Here is a 25,285-nt window from a genome sequence, read left to right on the forward strand (position 1 = left end):
GATCCCTGTTTGCATCTCGTGCCCTTTTTATGGCCAGATCTCCGCTCTCTCCCCGGGCAGGGAATGTCTCTTGCTCATCGCGATGTGTAACAAGTCACTCCTGCAATGGTGGTAGTGGTGGAGGGGGATGGGGCGAGCGGGCGGGATGCGTTTTATAACATCTCTAATTACGTGAAACTGTGGTCATGCCTCACTCTAAGAATAACTGGCACTCCTGGCATGTCAGACTTTTTGCAGAGGTGGGTTAGCTACTTGCGCATAAACGTTATGGTTAAATAGGTGCATATGATTGAGGGTGGCTGAAGAACTGTTTTTATCTTGTAAACGAGACTGAGAAACAAGTAGCAGATGGGAATTGATAGACTTTATGGTTTTGTGTTAACTATATCGCTTATTTATAGACAAGATATTCCTGATTATTTTGTGACAGAGGTTTTTCAGAGGGTTTAATTTTTACATGTGTTTTCATTCAGTTCAAATATTAGAAGTTGAATATGGAATCTCAAATCGCGGCAATCTTTTTATTAAGTATGGTCATATTAGATTGGAATTTCTGAATAACACTATCCTCAATATTTCGGTCCAGGCTGGATCCAAAAGGAAGGGCCTCTGTATAAACAAGTAAAATAATAATAAAAAGCCTCATGCTCTACTTGAATAAAAGCTTTTATTTTCTTTAGGGAGCATTTTACTGATTAGGCAGTGTTTTAAAACATTGTAATTAACTTTTATTAGCAACTCATTTTTGATTGCATGGAACTAATCCAGATTTTTAGATACACCTTCAGTTGTTGAAACAACATCAAAATCCATTACTGCCTAAGCCCAGTAGTGCACTTCTTTTTATAAAGTTACAGCATGTGATACAAAATAAGAACAGTCTCCTTGACCTAAGAGACACAAAATTAAAAATATCTTCAGAGGTTTGGGGAATCTGAAATGAAAGCTGAATAAGGGCCTAAAATCTCAAGCAAGCCTGCCTCTAATTCAAGCCCTGATCTACACCTAACAAGTTACCATGATCTGACACACTGAGATTGATTCTTTAAATGTCCATTGCATTATGGTGCCTTCTTTAGTGTTTGAAAAAGGAAGAAAACCACCCCAAAACTGCAGTGCTGGGTTGTGATATTGGGTGTTATTTTTGTGTGTTAGATTTGAGTCAGTTATTAGGCTGGGGATTAAATACTTAATAATGCACATGGCCTGGGGCTAAGACTGAGATGAAATACAGATTTTTAGTTTGGCACAAAGTCTGACTGTGATTATCTCAGGTAATAAAGGTAGAGGCTGAAAAAAGAAGCAGTATTAAAACTTGTGGCTAAAGAATGATAAGCTTTTAATGTCTGTTGTTGCTTGTCCACTAGCTGTGCCAACTTCAGCAGAAAATAGCTTGCTAGTTTTCTGGTTTACAGGCTGTCTATAAAAAATTACCTGGAAATTATTTTGCAAAAGGATTAGAGTGAAGTTTTGCTTTTGAATAAAAGTTGGCCAAAAAGAAATAGCTTTTGGGAAGAAGTCGTGTATTCATGTTTTGTTGATCAGAAAAATCTTTTTGATGCACTAAGCTGAGAATCCTCTGAACAAAAGTGATTTTCCTGACAGAAAATCAGATGAGGGATAATAGTTTCACTGTACAGTTAGTCCGTGTGCTGATGAACCGGCGACCTTTCCCAGAACATTGTTGGAAGACAGCAGTATATTCATAGATTACTTTGAAAGTTTTATGTAAAGGCTACTGTTTATTTTTTTTAAATATGATTGAGATTAAAGTCTAAAGAAATTGAAAGGTGGCCTGTTTTAGAGCTCTCTTTGTGATTCTTTATGAGATTTGAACTTTGAAATGAACAGAAATGTGAACTAACATGCTCAGTTTTCCCTCCTGTTGTTTTTGTGAAACATTGAGAAATGTGTCCGTACAATGATACTAAAAGTTTACACAGGTTTTTATATTGATAAGAGATATATAATCAAAAGTAAATGGCTCAAAGTAAGTTAAAGTATTGAGTTTTAGGTGATAGAAACAGCTTTTAATTCTGTGTTGGCTTTAAGTGTTGGCTGCACCTGGCAACACTGGGAAAATTATATCAATTAATGTAAATGGATGGGAAGTTTTAAAAGGTATATCGAGTCTCCTTCACTGACATAGTAGTTTCTACTTAAATTAGAATTCAGGATACATATTCGTACAAATCTATTTGACTAGTGACTAGAGCAAAACACACTGTATAGTTATCAAAAGAATAGGACACTTTGAAAAATCAGTGTGATAGAAGTAAATGACCATTATCATAATACATAAAAATATATATTTATATATAAATAATAAATTTTATTTATTTTATAAATATACATGATTATTTTTACAGACAAAGGACTTTCCTACTTATTGTTTGATTGGTTGGGTTTCACTTAATTGAAACTAAAGGGTAACAGTTTCTTTTTTTCTAATTTAGCTGTTAAGTTTCTTTTTAGACATTGAACATTTGTAGATTTTAAGGTGCCCTGTTAAATCTTAATGAGTGTAATTCTCAGCTAGTGTTTGTGGGAAGGAGTAAGTGTGAGTGTCATACCTACGGTATTAAACTATGTCATTCCTTTAAATGCTAGTTTCTAGAGAAAATTACAAGACAATGCAGATCCCACAACCTTTTCATTGGGATTAGTGAAATGCTGCACTCACTGCTTCTGTCTTTGACAGGTATTGTTTCCTGAACATGTTTTATAATGTTTTCACCCTTTTGCATCATATACGTGGGATATTTAGGGATGCTACTATTCAGACTGCCATAGCAGATAGGTGGAATAGGAAAAATAGTTTTAAGGTGAGTTTATATGTATCCTTTGACTGAATCTTTCCAGAATTGTTTATTACTGGAATATTACAACAGTAATTTTATTATATATATTATATATATTATATTATATTATATAATTACTGTTGTATTGCTAGAAGAGATAAGTAGAAATGTATAATATTGATACTTATTTTTCAGAAATAACAGCCCTCCAACTAGTACATCAGCATTAAATAGGCTGAAGGAGAATGGTAGAGGAAATCTATAGAGGGCCACTTAAACTATTTTAAAGGTCATTACTAGATAAATCTAATTAATTTAAAAACATAGGTTAAGGCCAAACAGTGCATGGCCAGGAACTTACGTGTGACAGCACTGGATAGATTGCTCCTTCTATATTCTTTCATCTAGATCTGCTCAAGTGAGAGTTGACTTAGAGAAGCAATCCAGTCAGTTGGATTTTACACTGGCATAGTTCTATTAAAGTAAAAGAAAAAAAAAGAAGAACAGTGATGAACCATGTGAAAACCAGGTGTGGAGTCACAATCTGCAGATTTTCTGTGTTTTAGAAAGTGTGGAGCAAGAGTGCTCTCTGAATAGCTTGTGTGATATCGTCAGTCTAAGTATAAACTAAGGCCATAGTTGTCTTAGTTATGAAGGCCAGTGAGGAGAGAGCTTAAAGAAACTTTAATGTTGTTTTGCTTCCATGTAAAATTTGATAATTTGGAAATGTCAGTGTGTGACAGTCTGACCATATGTTATGTTTTGAAGTTTTGGTGTCCTATCCCCAGCCTCCACTGTATGTTGGGCAAATGAAAACGTGGACTTGAGTGTTGGATTTCCACTTGGATTGGTTTTTTGTTTGTCTCCATGTTCTTGAATAGCAATTACCTTTGTATTGAATTATTAACAGATAATGCTAATGGCTGTACCCTCTATATTCTGTCTCTGTGCTGCATATAGAATATATAAATACCTTTGTCTTGTTTGCTATATGTTGATATTACTTGTATTTCTGATATTTTGATGGCAACTGAAGCTACAAATCTACCTGATGAGTCAGTGAGGTCACAGTAGTATCAGTTGTTTAAGCAAATGCACTGAAGGTTCAGAAGCATTCCAGTATGCTCTGCGAGGATTGTCTAGGTTTTTCTATCAAGAATTGTACTGCATGCTACTAGTATGTATTTTTCTTCTGTTTTCTATAGTTTCCCCCCCTCCTTTTAATATCAACAGGAAGCTTGATGAATTTTTTTTAGAGATTGATTGCGTAATGAAGTTGAGTGGGACTTTACAATTGGAAATGGTATTGCCAGTTAATAATTTTTCTTATAATTGCTTTGTTGGATTTCTGTTACTGGTTTGGTTCTAACATAGTAACAAAGGTGGAAAGCTTTCTAGTGGAGGCTTGAGACATCAACTGATATTTTAGGTAGTGATGCTGATTTAGGGCATGGATTTGTATATAAAATAATGCAGTAATGTGTCTTTGCTATTGTCTTCCTGGTTTTTGGCCTGTCTTGAGCTGAACTGACATTCACAGTAGTTAGAAAAAAGCACTAAAGCCTAACGTAGACAAAGCTGGAACTTTTTTCTGCTGTCATCTGTGTATGAAAATACTTCTGTGTTGTAGATTTCAGTTTGGTAACTATTTTAGGACTGTTCCCCAGCTATTCTTCATTAGTGACAAAGGAATTGGGCATGATCAGAGATGCTGGAAATGTTTTGAGCCTTTGCTTTTGTTGAGAAAATCTCTTGCCCAGTTAAGAGTTAGAAAAGAAATGCAATCTACCTAATGATAGTAATGTTTCATTGTGAGTCTTCCTTACTGACTTTTTGTACTTCAGTTTTGCCAAAGAGCAGTTGTGGGCCTGCATAAAAAGGCAAAATGTTTAGTATATGTCTTAAGTTCAGTGCCTTTTTTTTTGTCAGTGAAGTGGTAGCTGGGAGGAACCTGTCCTTCCCTCTTCCCTGTATACAAGGATCCAGAGGTCATTTCCTATCAGGTGATAATCTGAAATTAGGCCATACTTATGTCAGAGATTCACGTGTACTCTTATCAATTACAGAAGTGCTGTAGCTGCCCTAGTAATACTTATCAACCTTACTTCTGGATTCTTGCAATTTTAAAAATCACTGTAACAGGAAAGTTTTTGTTTACTTCTATGATATACTGAAGTCTTTTTTTATCAATAATAGAACTCAATCTTTATACACGTGCTCTGAGTACAACATTTATATTTTACTCTAAGTTTAAAATTTTATTTGGGGAAGTAATGCAGGTGAAATACTTTAGAAAATTCATAGAAGATTATCAGTGGAAGAACACATATTGGTACATTTTTCTAAAAAGTGTTACGATGAACTTAAAAGGAGTTGGTAATGTTCAGTGTAAGAAGCAGATCAAAGAGCTTTCTAAATTGCATAATACCTTCTTTATCTGTGAATGACAATGACTATTAGAGGAGCTTTTCTGTTTCCAGATTCAGTTTTGTAGTGTCAAAACTTTGCTTTGAACTCAGTGTACATGTTGACTAACCTGTTTGCACTCCAAGTGTGATCTAGAAGATTGATTTAGGATCACTAAAATAAAGGCCAAGCCATTTGAAACTAGGAATTTATAGTGTATATAGTTGTTATAAATTGCAGAAGAATTTGCAAATCATATGAATATGCATAAAATTTATTGCTTGGTCAGTTGGCCAGTCAGATTATTGGAAGTTTGGGAGATACTACGGGACAAAAATTGCAGGTATTTTCAGATCCGTGAGTTTTTTGTTTCTTATTATTTACTATACTTTTCTTAAATTTCTTTTAACCCGGACAATGAAACTGTTCTCTCATCTGTTTCCTTTTCTTCTTCAACAGCTTTGATTTTTTTTTTTTTCTCTCATTTTTTTGAATTGCTGGATTTTAAGAAGAAGGTTTAAGGATGGTCTCATTAGCAGTAAAATATGGGGCCTGGTTTCTGTTGATCTAGATTCCTCTGGTCTGTGTTGTGCTCAGCCCTCATTCTGATCTTGGGTGTGCCGCATATCCAGTATCTCTGAGGTGGATTTAGGTGATATGTGTAGGGGTGACTTAGGTAATCCCTACCCCAGTCATCTGCTGAAGATGCCTGGCAGAATTAAATTTGTATTCCCTCTTCAAGTTCTGTGGCTCTGAGCTTTGCATCTCAATTTAAACAAAATCAAATTAATTTTGTTTCTACACCAGATTGGGAAGTGCAGTGACTGAAGAGATAGTGCATTTGCTTTTTCTGCTTGTGTTGTAGAGAAGGAAGGACAAGTGGGCCTCAGTAATCTATTGCAGAAGAGGGGTGGATATCTGGTGCTGGTGACTTCTTAAATAAACGTGATAGGAAGGAGAAGAGCATGTATCTTGGATATGTGTGTCAGTTCCACCAACTCTTGAATAAGGGATAATGCTTACCTGTCTTTTTAGGACATCACAGGGAGCGTGTTGCCTGACGTCATGCAAGACTGAGAACAGAGAACTGGGCTCGATTAAGCTGATGCTCAAAGGAGCTTAGTGGTTCTTGGGTTGAGTCAGTGCAGTGTGCTGGTCCAGTGATAAAGGAGCTCCTATCACTCTAGCTGAAACAGTGGGAATCTAAATCCAGATTTGTTTCTGACGGCTAGGACTTGCTTTCCACCCATAATTCTTTAGAATTTGTGAAAGATTTTGTAAGCAGCAGGGAAATTCTTAGAAGATCTAGAGATGGAGCTGAGTTTTGTTTTGAATTAGAAGATGTGTTGAATGAGTTTTAGAGTGCAAATTGAACCTGATGTTGTATGTACCCAAGTCCTTTGAGATACTTTATTGGTAAGCATGTTGTTCTACCATCAGTGGAATGAAAGAAGCTTGTTTTTCTGTAGATTTAAATTCTTTTTGCTCCTTAGTATCTCTTTCCTTCCTTCCCCCTCTGAAATAACCCCAGCTTTCTCACATAACACTGTAATTCTGTTTTTTCCAGAGCTGTGTGGGTATTGATTGCCCAGCAGGTTGCTGCCAAAAATATATATAGCAGCTTGCTTTTCTCTCGGAGGACAGTCATTTGGATTTGTTTTTACTGTGCAGATACTAATTTTCATGAACATAGATTTTTTTTTTGGAAAAGATGAGCACAAAAAATAGTAAGTGAACAATATGATCCCATAATCTTAATTTTTGTAGGAGATCAGATTAAAGATACAACACTTGAAAAGTGATGGTAACTGAACACTTACCAATATGTAGGTCCTCGTCTTATTTGTATTATTGAGACTGTGAGTACTGAATTATCTTTATACGGTGGAGAAGACACAGAAGTTACATGGTTAAAATATACCCAGCAAACCAATCATGTAAATGTAATTTTTTATTCCCTAGCCACACTGTAATGCAGATAAATGAACATTTAATATTAATTGAGATCGCGTAAGAGGAAAGTTCCCTCTTTGCCTATAATTTTTTTTTTTTTATCTAGCAGTCTTTTTGAAATCGCATGTTCTTCTGCAATGCTGTGGAAATACATGCTATAGCTTGCTTCTGAGACTTGTGTTTTGCAGAGAAAGACACAGGTATCTGATCTATACCCATTTCAGTGTTTATACTTCAGTATATAGCTGCTGTTTCTGTTTGCTGGCTGGTTTAATAGTTCAGTAGAGCATATTGGCTGTCATCATGTTACAAGTTACGTAGTTGTGTTTTAACCTCAGCCAACAACTAAGCACCACGCAGCTGCTTGGTCACTCCTCACCATCGGGATAGGGGAGAGAATCCAAAGAGTAAAAGTGAGAAAACTCATGGGGTGAGATAAATACAGTTCAACAGGTAAAGCAGAAGCTGCACAGACAAGCAAAGTAAAACAAGGAATTCATTCACTGCTTCCCACCGGCAGGCGGTGTTCAGCCATCCCCAGGAAAGCAGGGCTCCATCACGCGTAACAGTGACTTGGGAAGACAAATGCCATCGCTCTGAACATCCCCCCCTTCCTTCTTCTTCCCTCAGCTTTATGTGCTGAGCATGACGCCGTATGGTCTGGAATATCCCTTTGGTCAGCTGGGGTCAGCTGTCCTGGCTGTGCCCTCTCCCAGCTTCTTGAGCCCCCCAGGCTACTCGCTGGTAGGGTGGGATGAGAAGCAGAAAAGGCTTTGACTCCGTGTAAGTCTTGTTCAGCAGTAACTAAAACATGCCTGTATTATCAATGCTGTTTTCAGCACAAATCCAAAACACAGCCCCATACTAGCTACTATGAAGAAAATTAACTCTATCCCAGCCAAAACCAGCACAATTGTGAATGCTGTATTGGTTAATTCCAAATGAATATTTTAATGATCTCTTATTTGGTGGACTTGAAAGTATGTGCAAAGCCCACTTCTTAGCAGATTGCTTTAAATAGTATATGTATTGAAACAGCCTCTTAACTGAAACATCAAATTGCATTGATTGTTAGAATTTCATACTGTGTTTTTGTATAAATGATGAAGGCTGAATAAAACCCCAGTATACTTCATGTATTTCACAGTTCTTTCTTGATTCTTTTATAAATGTAACTTTAAAAGGTCATTACTTAACTTTAACCATCAGTCTACCTATGTACTTTTGTGCTTTCAAGTAATTGTATCAGTGTACTGGCATAATAACCTCTATGTTGTATTTACCTTAGTTTTAGTTAACAAGTCATCTGTAAAATGCATTTTAATCTATTGCTGGAATTTGCACATAGGTTTTTTTTGTATACTTATGTAGAATGAACATGGGTTTTATTATGATGAGAATTAGAAATTATTTCTTGAGACTTACGGGCAATAGATAGGTGTGTATGTAGTGGATTTGTTCCCTCATTCTTTTCCTATAATGCCCTTTATGGTTATGTTTTCTCTTTTTTTCTTGCCATTAAGCTTAATTTCTGTACAGATGGCATATAGATACAGTTGTACCACCTTCTACTTTGAGGAAATGTATAAATAGTGGCTCCTATGTAGTTAATAAAACTTGTTTTAACTAGAGGTTTCAAATACATAGATGCTTGAGGGAAGCAAGTAGCTGTGCTGATCCTGGGTATTGAATACTCATTCTGTGATTCTGTGTGTATGTGTCAAAAATTGTATTTCATGGTCTAAAAGGCTGAGGGTTTAAATACATTCATGAAGGAGCCATGGCAACAGTAAATAATGATGCGGATAGGTAGAAGGCAGGTTGACACTTGCAATGATGTCTTATGTTTTTACTGTTATTTTGGCCAGGTGGTTTTTTTCTTTTTCAATGGCTGTTTTGTCTAAAGACTTTCATTTAAGTTTACGAAGTGGATGCATCACCATTGCTGTTGGGTTTGTTCCCACCATTCCTAGAAGTGAGGAATAATATCATGTAGTTAATTAGGTAATTTATAACTGGTTTATACCAGTGGATCTGAACAGCAATGTTGAAACATACTATGTTTCTCATTTTTTTTGTCAAAGGGGAAAGGAAGCATGGGTAGGCAGAAAGAAAACAGACACAGGATGAAGTGAATGAGGAAGCAATGTGTTTGAGAGGGGAAAAGAAGACTTAACAGATGAAGAAAACTAAACACAAAGAGTATGCTACAGTCTAACAAGGAGTGGTAAAGAAAAGAGGTAGGGATTCATGGTTGAGCAGCATCAGCCACCATATCAGTGAAAAAAGAAGTGGCTAAACTTTCTCAGTTTTGGAATATTTGAGAAACGTTGTATCTGAGTTTAAGAGGATTTAGTGTTCCTAGAGCTCCATAAGATTTCTGAAAACTGTATTTTGACTCATTAATAATGAATACTTTCAAATTTTTTTGGTTTTATCTGTTACACCTTTATTTCCTGTGGCAGCCAACAATGATACAGAATTATGGGCACTTAGTTTTGTAAATAAAACTTTTGAGTCTTACATAAATTTTAAGTAAGTGTCCTGATTGGTATATTGCCCCACTGGAGCAATGGAAAAAAAAAACAACTTTACAGTGAATCTGAATGCAAGTTACTCACCATTTCTGTTGGTTAATGCTTAGTCCCTTCAGCACTGTTAAAAGCATGTTAATGGACCTCAGCATAAATGAGAATCATACTCAGAAATAGCAGTTTCAGTACGCACTGTTGCCATGGATGTATTGAGTTGTATTGAGTGAATGACTAGTTACAGATGACTTGAGACCATGAGCATCAGCAATGTAGATTATGATCACAAATGGGGGAGTGAACTTTCCTACATTTGACAAGACAACAATATTTCATAATGTGTTAGTATCATGTATGTGTGTATACATAAGTTTAATTTTGGCGTGATATGAACAGCAAGATCAACACAATAGGAGAAATAAAATTGCTAATGTGAATTAAAAGTTACTTCTTTTGAGATAATTTCAGGTTGAAGGGAGTATGAGATAAAAAATCGTAGATCCCTCAATATATTTTCAGGGATGCACAGTAACCCAGCTCTACATAACATAGGATTTGAGAAATAGTAGCTGTTTGCTGTGTTTAACTATGGTATTTCTCACTAAATGTGTGTGTGTGGAAGATTTTGTAACACTGTTATGTTACATAGCTATCAAATGACTAAAAATGACCACAGAAGTGTTGGAAAGAGGATGTATGGAAGTGTGTTGATAAAGGTAGCTTTAGTAGCTGATTGACTGCTCTTCAGTAGAAAGTGACTGTAGACTTTCAGACTTTTTTTCTGTACAGATTGTCCTTTCTCTAAAGAGCAGCTGAGTGCATAAATTGTGTTGTTTCTAGCAGCTTCTCTCCCCGGTGGGTACAACTCAGAATTGATGGGCTAGTAAATGGTAGCAAAGCGTTTTCCCTCTTTGTCCGCTGTCCTTTTCACCTGTCCCTTTCTGGTTCTGTGGCAATTCTGGCTTTTATTATCAGATACAGATTTTTGTCATGGCACCTGCAAGTGTCATCCCCTTGTGGGTTTTATAAAAAGGACAGTTCCTTGGCAGTTGTAGGCATTTAAGTAGTGATTCTAGGGGACCTTACTCAGTTCAGTAACAGCTTCAGTTCAGTATGTTAAATGTGTTGTTTTTTTAAAAAAGCACATTGTTACACTGATGACATTACATGCAATCCATGCACAAATTAAGAAACATGATTTCATATTAAATTTATGTTTAATACACTGCATTTTTTTTTTGTGGTTTACAATATTTTAAACTTGGGAGTTGTATCAGCGTGTTATAAAACATTAGATGTACAGAACACTAGAGTTTGAAGTGAGCTCTATGAGCATATGAGTAAGCTCAGGAAAGGATTTTTCTTTTTTTCCAACTGTATTCCTCTGGAAAAACTTGCATTGAAGGCAGCACTGCGGTGTAACCCTATCTATTTGTTCTTCCAAAGAGCCAGGAATGGATATGTTTCAAGGCAGTCAAGAGTAGTTATATAAAAAGGACGCGTGGTTCCTGTCTCCAGGTGCTGAGGGCTGTGCCTCTGCAGTGTGCTGGGGAAGTATGGGCTTTTTGGCAAGGCTGTTTTTTGTGTCAAGCAAATAAATCAATTTCTTTTTCCTTGAAATAGTAAAAAGGGTAGGAAATGGAATTTATTTTCTACTGTAAACTGTTATAAAGCAGGTGTCCTTTTCAGTTGGGCTGCTATCTCTTATTTACTGGAGGACAAAGGTTAATAACACTGCTATAATTTTTCTTGTCTCCCTGTTACTTTTGTTTGTGATACTTTCTATAACGCTTCTTTGAAGTTGCTGCTCTTTTGACTGCCTTACTGCTGCTCTGGCATGCGTGAATGTCTCCTTATGGAAACTTGGCTGGAGACAAAAGTGAAAATAATAGCTTTAAAATGGCATGGGGAAAAGTCAAGGGAAAAGGTGCAAATATTAGTGAAATAATTAGAGAGACTGTATTCTACTTTAGGCATTGTCCATCTCTATTTGTGCAGTCAGCTGTAAAAAAAGATAAACCAATGCAACACTGAAATAGTTTATCTTTTGTCAGCATTCATGGGTAGTGAGCTGGTACAAAGTGTTGTATCACACAGAAATAGCCTGCCATGCCCCAGTCTACTCTTTGGTTAATTTACATTGAGCAGTAGGAACATCAGCGAATTATGGGAAATAAAACTGAAGGATACTTGGTCATCTTGAGCTTTTCGTGCAGGAAAAGGATTAGCAGCGACTTGTTTATTTTTGTTACATTTCACCTCTTGCTGCTGTTCTTAGTATCTCTTATTAAATGGATTTATGGCGAGTTTTAATAGGATTTTCTAATACCTGAACAAGGTATTTTTGAAAAATTCTGTTGTTATTTGCTGAGTCTCCCTTAATAAATTAGAGTTTTAAAAAACAATTATTTTCTTTTTTTCCTGATTGCATTGCATGGCTGCTAGTTTAATTTAATAATAGAATAATTCACGTTGAAATGTTTAATTTGGGGCCTCATCCAAAGTCCTTGCCACTGCAGGCATTTTTGTGTGTGTGACAGATATTGCTACTGCTGTGCAACAAACATTTTATAATGTCCGCTCTTTCTTTTATTTGGCACACAGTACGTCAAAAGAGCCTTGTACTTTGTCTTTGTACAGAATGAATAGCTGTTTGAGTGTCAATGTATTGTTCAGGAAAGATAACAGCAATGGAGAATGAAGTTAGTATGGACATACACTGTCAATACAGACTCTGGGTGCCGTTGTGCCAGTATATCCTGAGAGTGGTCTGGAGGACTGCCTTTGCGGGAGAGCGTTCCCGCGTAGTATGTAGTCTTTCTACTTACATTAATTCTTAAGAAATAATACAAACACATGTTCAGGTGAAACTTGACTGAAAGTTGCTGTTTCATTTGAGAAAGGCCAAGAAGGAACCATTATGAAGTGACAAATTGTTGGGCACATGGTAAATTTCCATTGTTCCAAGCACTTCATCACTTAAGTGAAGAAACCCTGCTTTTTCCACTTTTGAAGGTTTAGCTTTCAGATTAACTGATCAGATAAAATCATATTGTATAACTGATGTGTGTCCAGCAACTTGCTGTTTCCCCTCTTAAGTACACTGTTTACCTATTAATGTAACTCCCTGCTATAGTATTTCTTGTAGTTTTCATTCTTGCAAAGTTGGGACCCAAATATATCCCATCTGTAGTCTCTCTGAATCTGTCATCTGTATTTCCAGAGTGTAGACAAGCTAGGAAGTTAAGATACCAACATCAAAATCTGGGTTTGCATTTAAGATAATGCCTAGTTCAACTAATCTAGCAATAATAAAGTGCCTTAAAATGGCTGCAAATGTATTCCTGCCTACTCAAAGACATCTTCTCACTGGTAGCACATTATAGAGGATCTGTAGTGTAGTTAAGAGTTGGATCCTTGCCAGTGGATGGAAGCATTTTTTAGCATCTCTTCATGCTTCCAGCTTCTTCTGCATTTTTTTAACATAGTATCAAAATTGCTTCTTTTTCAGTCTCTTTCCATTTATTATAAGCTATTCCAATTTGTGCTAGTTCAGATTACTTCCATTTGATGTTGTAAACATTTTTTATATTCTCTTTTGTGGAAGATATTTCTAATTTTATATTTTTAGAGCTCTTTTCTTCTATTCTTCATCCTCTCTTTATTCTGGGCACATCTCTGCTTGTCAAATTTCTCTTCAATTTCTGTTTTGCTTTTGCAGTAATTGGCAGTTGCCCTCTTGGATCTCCTAAGGGAAATTATTTTTGTAGGGTATAACCAAAGCAGCACCTGAGTGATACCATGGTAGGGCAGGAGACAGAAGAGTTCAGCCAACCATCAGCAGAAGAGATAAGAAACTGTGAAATTCTCAAAGTAAGCAAACCGGAACAGCAGAGGCACGGGGCCTCCTTCATTTGTAATGATCTTAGGTCTCAGTAGGCACCTAATTTTTAGGTGGAAATGTATGCATTTTTTTTCAAGTGTGATGGAACCGTTTTGTAGCAGTGTGTATGATTTGTGAAAAACCTAATAATCACTAGGTTGTACATTGTTGTGAATATTCTTGACTCTCCTTTGTAGTTATTATTTTTGTCCTTGATTTTTATTTTAATATAGTTCTCTTACATTAACTTCTTATTGGGAAAATAATTTGTCTCTGTTGTCAACTTGTTCATTTTTTCATGAAATCCAAACCTTATAATTTACTTTTTTTTATAGCTTTTTGTTTAAATATATTACGTTCATATCTGTAAGCATGCTTTGATTTTTGCATTTAACTTTGTAAGGGGAAATGGCTGCTGAGTTGTAAACAAAAAGATCTCGGACCTCCAGGTAATATATCTTCAAAGCTTTCTTTGGAAACTGGTGGCGATTGATTGGATCTCTGTTCTTCTGTGTTGAATGATTACAGACGAAAAAGTTATTACCTTTGAAGAATGGAACAAGGAAAGTGGATCAGAATAAAAACAATGAATAGTAAAGCTGTAATGTTGCCCTGAATATTGCTTGCCTAGAATGCTTGTTGGCTTAAAGTGTTCGTAACAGCACAGCATGTTTCAGCTGTAGGTCGCTAGGTCTGATCCGTTTCTGATAGGTAAAGATTGAACTTTGTGGTTAACATATGACCGCCTGGTTCATGTGAAATGTGTTTGATGTTCATGATGCAGTTGACAGGCCTTGTCATAAATCTCAAACAGAATTGTAATTAATTGATCCACCTTTTCAAAAGGGTAATGAAAACGGAATCATTTTCCTCCACCTACAGGCCAGGAGGGAACATGGTGATGGTACAGATAACCTTGCCCACTGCCACGTGTACTTCACATCTCTATGGAAAAGCTTATCATTCTAAAGCTTCTCAGTGGAATTAAATTTCCCTCGCTTCCATTTTTGCAAGCATATGAAGCCTATCCAAAGAACTTTGTAGTATAATATTTTCTATTATTTCACAAATATGCAAAATTCATCTTAGCTTAAAGAGGTAAAAATATACATGGCATCAGAAATTTTACTTTCATACAGAAACAGTTCTGTTGGCATACAAAGCTGTGGGATTTTATTCTGAGTTTGGAAACAGTACTACTAGGAGTGCTACTGTTCAGTTCATTAGTTTCCTGGAATTATTACTGTAGCTTATTTCTGAAAAGAATAATAAACAACCCTGGGAAAATTGTAAATTGTAGTATAACACTGAATATCGCTTTCATGAACGGAGAACTGATTTTTTTTTTTTTTCAAGCTCTGTTTGTTTTGCAGGAATTTTAAGATTTATTTTTTTTTCTAACATATGCTTCTGCTTTGTCAGAGCACTAATAAATATTTCAACTACCTAACAGGTCAAACACCAGCATCAGCAAACCTTAAAACATGTATTTAACTCATCTCACTCCTTGTTCTTGTTGCACTGTTTGTCATAAACTCATCTCTCTTCTTTGCTCATGGCTGTGTTGGATTTTCGAGCTATGTTGACTGTTTGGATGCAGCCTGTGAAAATGAGCACCTGACCTATAGAAATGCTGTAGTTAGGAGAACAAGACATTTTCTTCTGACGACTCTTTTTTTGCTTGGGTCCTCCTTGCTGTTGAAGGTTGATGGCATTGTGGTTTTTGAGAGAAAAAGCCTTTGGGAAACGAAGGGAGCCTAAGATTTTAGGGGGAATAATTTGAAGACAAAACCAGTTTTTTAGCTGTAACAAAATCAGTGGGAAGCTGATGAATACAGTTTACAGAATTCAGAGGGCCATGAATTTTTGTTGAGTATCAAAGCCACTAGCTCTTTATTTTTGGAAGGCCTATTGTAATCTAATATAATTAACTTCAGAAGCTAGTTTTATAAATTGTTACAGTCAAGGTCATCAGGAATACAAGGACAGTTGAAGTTGCTGCCTCACTCTGTGGGTTTATAGTTAAAGGAAGAATAATAGTAGCAATGTGTTCTTTATTAGTAGCTTTTTTCACCAGAATATTGGAGTGCAATAGTGGCATAGTGCATAGATCCCTGAATTTCAAGCTGGAAATCTATTCCAAATAATTTGAAGGCTTGCAGCATTTGCCAAATGTGCCTGTGCTAGCTGCAGTCATGTGTTGCAAAAACATGGTTTGTGGCAAAATTACCAATCATAAAATACATGTTTATATTTTCTTTCTAGGATCAAGTAGAATGCACTGATTCAGCAGAACTGGCTGGTTGTGCTGCAGTCGTCATGAGTAGGCACAGGGTCATTCGTTTCTTAACATATGTATAAGAGAAAAAGGTAAGAGGCAAGTTCTGCTTTAGAATATAATGATTCGGGGTATGTACTTGAAATGCATGTATTTTTATGTATGCTTATGGATATATATTTATATACATACACCTCCATATATGGTTATATATCTTGTATAGAAGATGATGGAGTATTTTTAGCATTTTGTTGTTTTGGTTTTCATTGAGAGTAATTGCCTTGTTTTAGAGCAAAGATGTGTCTTATTTTGTTTGGGGGCGGTGGGGGGAAGTGGGCAAAGTCTTTCTTCCTCAGTCTGTGCTGTGGGCAGATCTCATCAGTTAAAAATATAGCTATTGCTGGACTCTCTGAACAGGCTGTTCATTACATCAAAAGTGCTTGACTTCCTTCTCCTGGGGGCAAATAATACAAAGATCACTAAAGGGAGCTGGAACAATATGTGGACTTGACTGTTGTTTCTTGGGGTTGAAGGAAGTCCTCAGGAGCACTAGATCTAATACATTAATTTGTCCAGTTGATACGTAATTCCATGTTGTCATGCTATGGGAAAATGACATTTTCTGGGTGTCTGATTTTTATCAGGAAGAATGAGCAATGTTTGGTTTCAGTTTGATCATGCCCCTTGTGACTTTCATCTTAGGAGTCTTTCATACATATTTTTGGTGAGGACTGTAATAAACTACTTGACTGTCTTGTTTAGTAAGAGTTTACTGAAACGTGTATATTCACAGTTTCATATTGAAAGAGTAGTCTATACAGGACAACATGGTAGAAAGTCATGAGATGTTATTCTAGTTCTTAACATACTCTCTGATTTTTAGGCCTTTGCTATGAGGCTCATAGTTGTACATTGGTATAATTTCTTTTTGGTGCATTTTTTATTATAGCGTTTTAATATGATTGTGTGCTGGTCATTCACTGCTGGAGTCAAGAAAATCTGAAAGACTTAAGGCTGTCAGCTCCAGTGGTGAAAAAAATCTTGACGGATATTTAGGACGTGCAGTGCAGAAGATCATGGGTTATATAATTCCTTATTGTAGAGACCAAACCAAATATGAGTCTTGCTGCTTTGCAGGTGTAACATAAGGCCTATTTCTTTGCACAGTCCATTTCCCAAGAAGAAGCTGGCATGTGGGATATCTGAGCTGTCTTGAAAGGCAGTATCCAAGGTTAAGCCTGTTTAGAATACCATCTAATTTTAAGGAAGGTTTTTCTGCCTTTACTTCTGTCTCCTTCCCTCCCCACTAATAAATTAAAGTTTGTATTATGTCTAAATGCTATGATGACTAGGATAGTAATTATGGATACATAAGACACAAGCAATCTGGTTTATGCACCTTTATATTTAGACATTAGGGGAGAGTAGAGCATGTAAGCTTGATAAAACAGACGTTCTTAAGTTTTAGAGATAAAGATAAGTCCATGCTGTTGTATGAAGAAACTTATAAGCAAAACACAGAGTTTCTGAATTATGCATGATCTGTGATCTAACAGGAGCTTGAAAATAATCTGATTGACAGGCTATATGTTTTTGTTAGCTTTTTGCCATAAAAGACAGAAGATGACTCTGCAATGGATAACAAGTGATCTTGGGTTCTGGACTTACTGTAGCAGTGGTTGGTAGCCATTGTATTATTCTTTTTGGATACAGAATTTAAAAAAAAATGCTATTTAATAGGGGGTTTTGCCTATAATTAGTCTTTTCTTCCAAATCTTTGCATGGAGGACTGCATTTTTGAAAAAAAATCTTACGCTTTTCACTGGATTGGTGATTTATGTCTCCTTTTCCTTGCACTGGCACAATATCCTCTTCTTCATATTGCTTATCCCATATATACTAATTTAGGAAGTGTCTGCTTTTTGGCTGCATACAGCTAAAATTGCCGTTGAAATTTCTTCTTGATTTGCTCATGTTTTTATTGTCACTTTTCCAGAGTTTAAGTTGTGTGTTTGCTCGTCAGCTTCTTTCCATGCCATGGCTTGGAATAGTTCAGCAGTAGTAAAGAGTTTCACAACTATCAAGGATCCTTTAAAAATGTCATTTCAACCTTTATATTAGGAGGAAGTTTGGGACTAGAATAATTCTAAAACTGTTCCAAACTTTTGTAGTGGTACCTGTGAGTTACAATCAAAGTTTCCAAAGACCTGTAAAGGAATATGTTTCCTTTTTTTTATGTTGGATATTTCATAAGAATACTCAAAATAAAATTAAATTCTAAACCATGGGGAAAACAGCTACCCTATTATTATAGCATGCTGTGTTAGAGCATTTTGTGTTTTCTGTTTTGATCTTGAGTTGCTGGCTATGCAGAGTTGAAGTATTAGATCTTAAACTGGCAACAGTATGAGTTGCTGACAATGTATTAGTCAAGAAGCATTGTGGGTATCTGTTAGGAACATGAGTATTCATCCTCCTTTTCTTTCAGGAAGAGGGCAGTAAGGACTTTTGTGGATTTGGCAGTGTGTTTTGCCATTGGACAGAAACTTCTGGAAAAGCTTGGGGTAGTTGTGTTCTTTTATATAATAATAATAACAATAAATTTAGAAGTTAGATCTGAAGATTTGCAGCTGACCTCTTCTGAGAAATACCTACTTGCATAGACAATGAGTGTCTGTCAGCTTAGTGACTGTGAGTTTAAAAAGAAAAGATTCTTCATATATCCTGGTATATCAGTTAAGTGAAATAACAATAATGATATAAAAGGTCTTTTTCTCTCTTCAGTTCGGACTATGAGCATCCATCAGTCTGGATTTTGGCCCATTGCATGTTTGTGCATCAGTATTTGAGCTTCAGAATTCATATGGCTACATATATTTGTTTACACATCGTTCTCTCTACTTAGAATTTTTAAAAACATAGCAAAAATCCCTCTGTCATATTGGAACAAATTTAAACTCACACATATTAGATATTTAATATTAGATAATACAGGTGTTAAAAAATAATAATTTCACAGAGATGCTATGAAGTATTAACCACATTGGGATTGTAAGGGGGTAGGAACAAAATTCTAAGTCTTTTTTATATGCCCTTGTTATTGTTAAACGTGGTCTCCTAAGTCTGAATATTTGTATTTTTCTAATGTTATAAAATCACACTTAATATAAAATTTAAAAGCCAAACCCTGACTAAAGTCAGTAAAAATTATTATATTTATTATGAACTTCTAACAGTGCTTTCTTTGGTTAGGTATATCTTGTTCCTTATTTGTACGATAATGAAAAGACAGCTAATACAGGACTAGATTTAGGAAATGTTAAGGGCAAATGTGGCTTTTATTCTACTTAATCCAATGAGCATAAATTTGAGTTAGTTCTAAAGTAATTTTAGCAGGCTTTCAGTCAGGTTGTAAGAATGGTCAGGTCTGAATTTTTCTAAACGTTTGAAGTTATACAAAATCAAAATGCAGTTGTCCAAAGAGTCACTTAAAAACGTATTTTCAGCAACTGTGTAATCAGCATAGCATTCCTTCCCTATCAACTTGCTTGTCAGTAATCATTATCTTCTCTAAAATAAGCAAAACAAAAAAAAATATCAATGCTTGTAGCCTATTTCTTTGGGGCTACCCATACTGCAGAGTTTGTGTTTAGGTCCTAGCTAATGCATTGACTGCATGCCGTTTTTCACTATGAAAGTGCCTGGAAATCTTGAGTGTGGTGGCTTCAGACAGTGTCACAATTTAACTCTTGAAGACAAAAATTTCGTATGACATTTTTCAGTCTTGCAGTGCTTCATTGACAAATACTCTTTGCAACATTGACCTTAGTAGTAGGACTTTGCCTAGGAATAATTATTCACATCTTCATCAATTGTTTGCTAGACCGGAATGTTATCATTATAATGTAAATTAAATACATTATAAATGGATGTGACATTATATGGTATTTTGTACCATATACTTACTATAGTGAATTAATTTTGGTTGATGTTTAGAACTCTGAATGGAAAACAAAATTCAAGCAAAATATTAATTGGGACAGATTCTAATTAATTTTTCAATATTTGATATTCACAAAGCTGGTAAAGATGCTTCCTGTTAAGGAGTTGAAATGGAGAGAAAGGTGCAAGAGAACCTCCAAACTCCCACAGTTTGGATGTAGATTGAATGAATTTAGTATTTGTATGTCTAAGGAGAAGCATCTGCTTTTTAAAATTATTTTGGTTTAGTTGAGATGTGTGTAGTAAATGTAATTGTTTCAGTTAAAATGGTATGAAAGATTTTTAATACAATGACTTGGGTGGATTAGATAACTCAGGAAGACCTTACAGTAGGTATCTATGGGATCAAAGAGTACACTCTGTCACAGTTAAAGGTCAGAACCTGGCTTTTCGTAGAGGTTGTAAAGTGTTAAGCTTTTTTAGACTTCTGAAATTCAACCTTTGATCACGGTGGCCAGCTTTTCCATTGCTTATATTATAATCTGTGCATCTGTGTACAGTAAATAATAAGGCCAGTCATCTATTTTCCTTGCAGAAGGAGTTAATCTAAAATCCCAGAACAGAGGACAAATGTGGGAGTTTGTAAGGTGACAAGTTTAGTTTATCTCTGAATTTCTTTGAAAATGGTCTTTTTTTTGGTGACGTTTATTGCTATTTCCAAGTTGCTGTTAACTAATTTTCTTTAAAATTGGCTTTTGTATATATCTTTAAAACATGATTTAATCTCATTATATTAAATAGCAATGTATTCATGTTGTAACATGATTGTCTTTTAAAAACAAAGTGTGTCAAATTTGAGGTCAACCTTAAAAACTTGAACTCTGCATTTTGTGATATTTTAATGCATGATCTTTTTGTACCTATAACCTAATTTTAGCTGTTGCCCACAATAAACACAAAACTATATTTAATGTTGTAGTAATTGAAATAAAAATGGTTGATGTTTTCCTCAAATCCAGATACTGTGGGGGTAATGTTAAAGTAAAGTATAGTTTTAAATTGCAAACTTCCTCTGATGTGTTTCTTGTCTGTTCTATCTCTAGTGTAAAAGAGCAGGTTTTTAATTGAGCTGGAGTCTAGCTGTCAGGTCTAACACTGTTTCTTACTGCAAAAGAAGGTTCTCACCCTCCTCCATTTCCTTATTTCACAACATTGAAAGCTAGCTCTGAAGAGAATAAGGCTGTTTTGGAGGATGTTCAGAGAACAGATCAAATCAAGGTCTCTCTTTATGGTATATAGGTTATGGCACACATTTCTCGGTGAAAATGTCTTTGCTGGTAGTGAATGTTTTTAAAAAATGAATCAGGGTGTCTTGTTACTACGAGCCATTGGTAGCAAGAAGACCATATTCCTAGTGTTAGGGTGAAAATGTTATTTATTATGCAAAGTTGTAGAAAGTTATTTAATGACTTAGGGTCGGTTGTTTTTTTTTTTTTCATTTCTCTCTTGTCATCTTCCTTTCTAGCCTGAGAGCATTATCTTTTGATGAGACTATTTACTTCTGTACATTTTGCTAGATTTCCAGTGCCTGCCTTTCAGGAAAACAAGGATTATTAAAGCAGGCATTTTAAGAGCTAGCACCATTCACGTAACACCCATTAAGTCCTGTAACAACTTTTACAAGTATGGATCTTTGAAGCATCTCTGGGAAATGAGAGTGACACAGAATACTGCTAGCCTAGTATACATTAAAAAATCAGAAGCATGGAGAGTTTAAACTACTTGTTCAAAGCCACATGAGCTAATTGATGGTAGCATGGAACTGAAAGCTGGATCTTCAGATTGTTAGTTGACTTTCTGGTTCTCTAGACTGTTATTTTCCAGCTGGGGTTGGAGCAGAAGACTGGAGGTAATAAAATCCAAAGCAAGTTTGGGAAGGTTGTTAATCTGAATTAATCAAGTTTAAGCACACAGATATTTTTTTATTCCTGGAAAATATTTTTGATTTATGCATGTAATGCATATAAAATTTGATTTTAAAGCACTTCTTTTCCCTTTAAATCAGGGCAATATGTAGTGGAACACTGCTGACTGATGGTTAAATATCTGGTTGTAATTTGTTCTCTGGCAGGTTCAGACAAGAATCTGGTGGTCTTTCCCTGACAAATGGAGAACTATTTCCAAGCAGAGGCATATAACCTCGATAAGGTTTTAGATGAATTTGAGCAAAACGAAGGTGAGTAATTTTGAACAAGACTGTAGGTGCACATTATATGTATTCCCCAGAGAACACGATTGAAGAGGGAGAGATCTGTGATAACCCTTCTTGGTTCTGAGTTGTAAATTAGTCTCTGAACTTGCAAAAAACATCTGTTAATTTTGCATGGTGTGTCTTCATTATTTTTTAGTAGTATTCTCTTCTGTTTCCATTCATGTTGTTTACTTTTAAAATTTTCTCTAATAGAAAATCTTCTGTACACTTTTTAAAGAAAGGTTTTGTGAAGCTTAATCTCAGTGGCAATATTTTAATAATTTATTTTAAACAAATCAGGCAAAACTTATTTTAAGCTTCCTTTGCAGTTTTGTGAGACTCGAGCATAGAAGTGTTTTATTAGGTCACATAAATCATATAGTGAAAGTTATCATATTTGAAGTATTACATTTTTTGCTTAGTCTAATTGCTACTTCTGTGCTGTCAAGGAAGTTGAACATTTTATGGGAGTGGGAATCTTCCTAGGCATTTCTAGCTGTCTGAAGTATATTAATCAATAGTTTAAAGTTGCTTGTGCAAATTCAACCTGATACTAATTGGTGTAGCTCTAAATGTCTTGAGTTCTGGAAGCATTATGCCATTACACTAGTAATGGTTGATCAAGGATGTTAGTTATGGCAGATGTGTTTTACTCTAGTGTCCATATTTGAACATCTCTACATTTATATTTGGGGTATTCTAAAGCAACAGAGTTAATAGAACCTGTAGCTTTAATAAGACAGTAAGTTCTCTTATTTAAACACTTTTTCAGATGCCGCTGTTTCACCTACACTCTTGGGTGCAAAGTGGAATCAGATTCTAGATCCACCTTCTCGTCGTCTGTCATTTAACCCAACCGTGGCCAATGTGAATGAAGCTACAACTCCTAATGAATGTCAACAGAGATTAAAGTCTTTCTCCTTGTCTCATTCAGTGACTACACCAACAGGAGGAGGGGGTCACTGTGCTAATGGAAAGGATTTTGGCATAAGCCCAGAGACCCCAGTCATGTGGATTGATGATCAGGCAGCAGCAGATGATCAATTGATTAAAAGAAATAGTAATCGGGATGATCAGTGTAGCACTGTGGAAACAGGAGAAAAGAAATGTGGAAATACAGCTTGCTTGCCAGAGGAGAAAAATGTACTAGTGGTGGCAGTCATGCATAACTGTGACAGAAGAACACTACAAAGTGGCGATTTGCTGGATTGTAAAAATTACAACAGTCAGTCCCTAATGGACACTATTAGCTTTACACTGGATAATGAAAACCGTCAGAGTGATCAGTTTAGTGTTACTGTAAATGGATCCACAGAAAAAGATACAGATACAGAAAAGCAAGTAAATCAGCTGTGCACTGAAGATGACTCTGTAAGTCATTTGATTAATGCTTCATCTGAAAGCCTGACCATTGCATGCCCCTCCTCTCGATTAAAGGATGATTTTAATATGAGTAAAGATTCACCGTTTTCAGAAGCTACAACTGCAGGGATAAATGCAGTGACTCTGTTACAGAGACCCGTTGATGGTACTGTTAAAATGCAAGAAAATTGTGTATCTGTTGAAAATTTTACTAGTAAAGCCATTCCTCAGAGAACGGACCTAGAAGCTAAAAACTCTTCTTCTGGTTCAAGTAATGGAAGCTTAATTGCAGAACAGGAAACAACCCAACAGTTACAGTCTAGGCTATCTGGGCTCACTGAAACTTGTCAACCTAATGTGGCTGGAAGTGGCAATTACAAGGAACGTGTTGCAGAACATTTTGCCCCGGAGGATGTTAGTGCCACTGAAAGCGAAGTCATTGAATGTGATAAAAATCTTGGCACAACGGAGTTGCTCAGCATGGTAGAGTGTTACCCTGAATCTCAGGAGATGACTAATTGGGAACTGACTAAGTTGAATGAGATGAATAATAAGCAAACTCTGGGAGAGAATGAAAGACTTTTGCAGGCAAAACAGCCTGATGAGGCATGTAGTAATAGTAAAGATGGTGGAGATGGGATGATGGAGGCAGGCATAGACTTAAAAGGAACTAGTATAGATGAGCTTGAAGGGTCCAGTCTCTCTGATGTGGTGGCTACATCAGCAGCAAGCTCTCTGTCTAATGGTTGTGATTCCTATGGAATGCAGAACCCAGTTGTTGCTCATGTTCCAAAGACTTTACCCTCCAAGGAAGACTCAGTAACAGAGGAAAAGGAGATAGAGGAGAGCAAATCAGAATGTTACGCTAATGTTTATGAACAGAGGGGAAATGAGACCACAGAAGTGAGCGGTCTTATTTTAAACAGCACTGGTGACCACATAAAGAAAAATTATTTACATAATCTTTGTAGTCAGGTTTCATCCATGCAAGGGCAAGCTTCACCAAAACCAGTGACTAATCTGCAATCTATCAGTGTTCCTTTTGGTGGTGCAAGACCTAAACAACCTACAAATCTTAAACTGCAGATTCCGAAGCCATTATCAGACCACTTACAAAATGATCTTGTTCCCCCAAATTGTGGAGGTAATAGCAAAAACAAAAACGTCTTTGGTAAAACACAATTAGGGGATACAGACGCGTTTCCTGGTGAAACATCTTTAAATGCCTCTGTTACTGATACTAATGGGGAACATTTGGAAGAGTATGAATCTGGAGTCTCTAGTAGTCCGTGCCTTGCAGTAGCCCCAGATAGTCCAGATAATGATCTCAGAGCTGGTCAGTTTGGAGCTCCAGCCAGAAAGCCTTTTACGACTTTGGGTGAGGTGGCTCCAGTTTGGGTTCCAGATTCTCAAGCACCGAACTGTATGAAATGCGAGGCCAGATTTACATTCACCAAAAGAAGGCATCATTGCAGAGCGTGTGGGAAGGTAAGTTTGTATTTTGTGAGTAGCAAAAAGCATCCTTTTTTTCCTGATAGTGCATAAAATCAAATCAGAGAACTTCCTAAGCCACTGGCTATAGTTACCTGTGACATCTCTTCCTAAAAAGCTGTGTTTGATTTTGTGAAGGGAAAAAAAAGGAGTTTCTAAGCTGTAATCTATTTAGGGTTCTAATAGAGAATAACTAATTGTTATGTATAACTGAAAGAATTATTAGCCTGTATGAGCAGAGTATTTGTTGATTGCAACAATCAACATCATTGGGTTCATGTAGAACTGTTATAAAATGGCTAAGCGCAGGAAACTAGTTTGCAGAAATTACTGCATTAATAATCCCATTAAAGATACTGAAACCTGTTGATGGGAATTGGAAGTGTG

At 36.1% G+C, this 25,285-nt stretch overlaps 1 protein-coding gene across 1 annotated transcript in view; it reads left to right on the top strand.

The window, feature by feature from the left end:
* Positions 1–25,285, top strand: part of ZFYVE9 (zinc finger FYVE-type containing 9) — a 62,093-nt gene that overhangs the window by 1,482 nt on the left and 35,326 nt on the right. Inside the window, exons 2-4 of the mRNA XM_009644637.2 lie at positions 15,840–15,944; positions 21,926–22,030; positions 22,818–24,895. Of these exons, the coding sequence (XP_009642932.1) occupies positions 21,961–22,030; positions 22,818–24,895 (2,148 nt within the window). The 5' untranslated portion in view covers positions 15,840–15,944; positions 21,926–21,960. The remainder of the gene's footprint in view (positions 1–15,839; positions 15,945–21,925; positions 22,031–22,817; positions 24,896–25,285) is intronic.

This window comes from Egretta garzetta, unplaced genomic scaffold, assembly GCF_000687185.1.
Source record: "Egretta garzetta isolate BGI_Z169 unplaced genomic scaffold, ASM68718v1 scaffold768, whole genome shotgun sequence".
NCBI classification, from domain to species: Eukaryota; Metazoa; Chordata; class Aves; order Pelecaniformes; family Ardeidae; genus Egretta; species Egretta garzetta.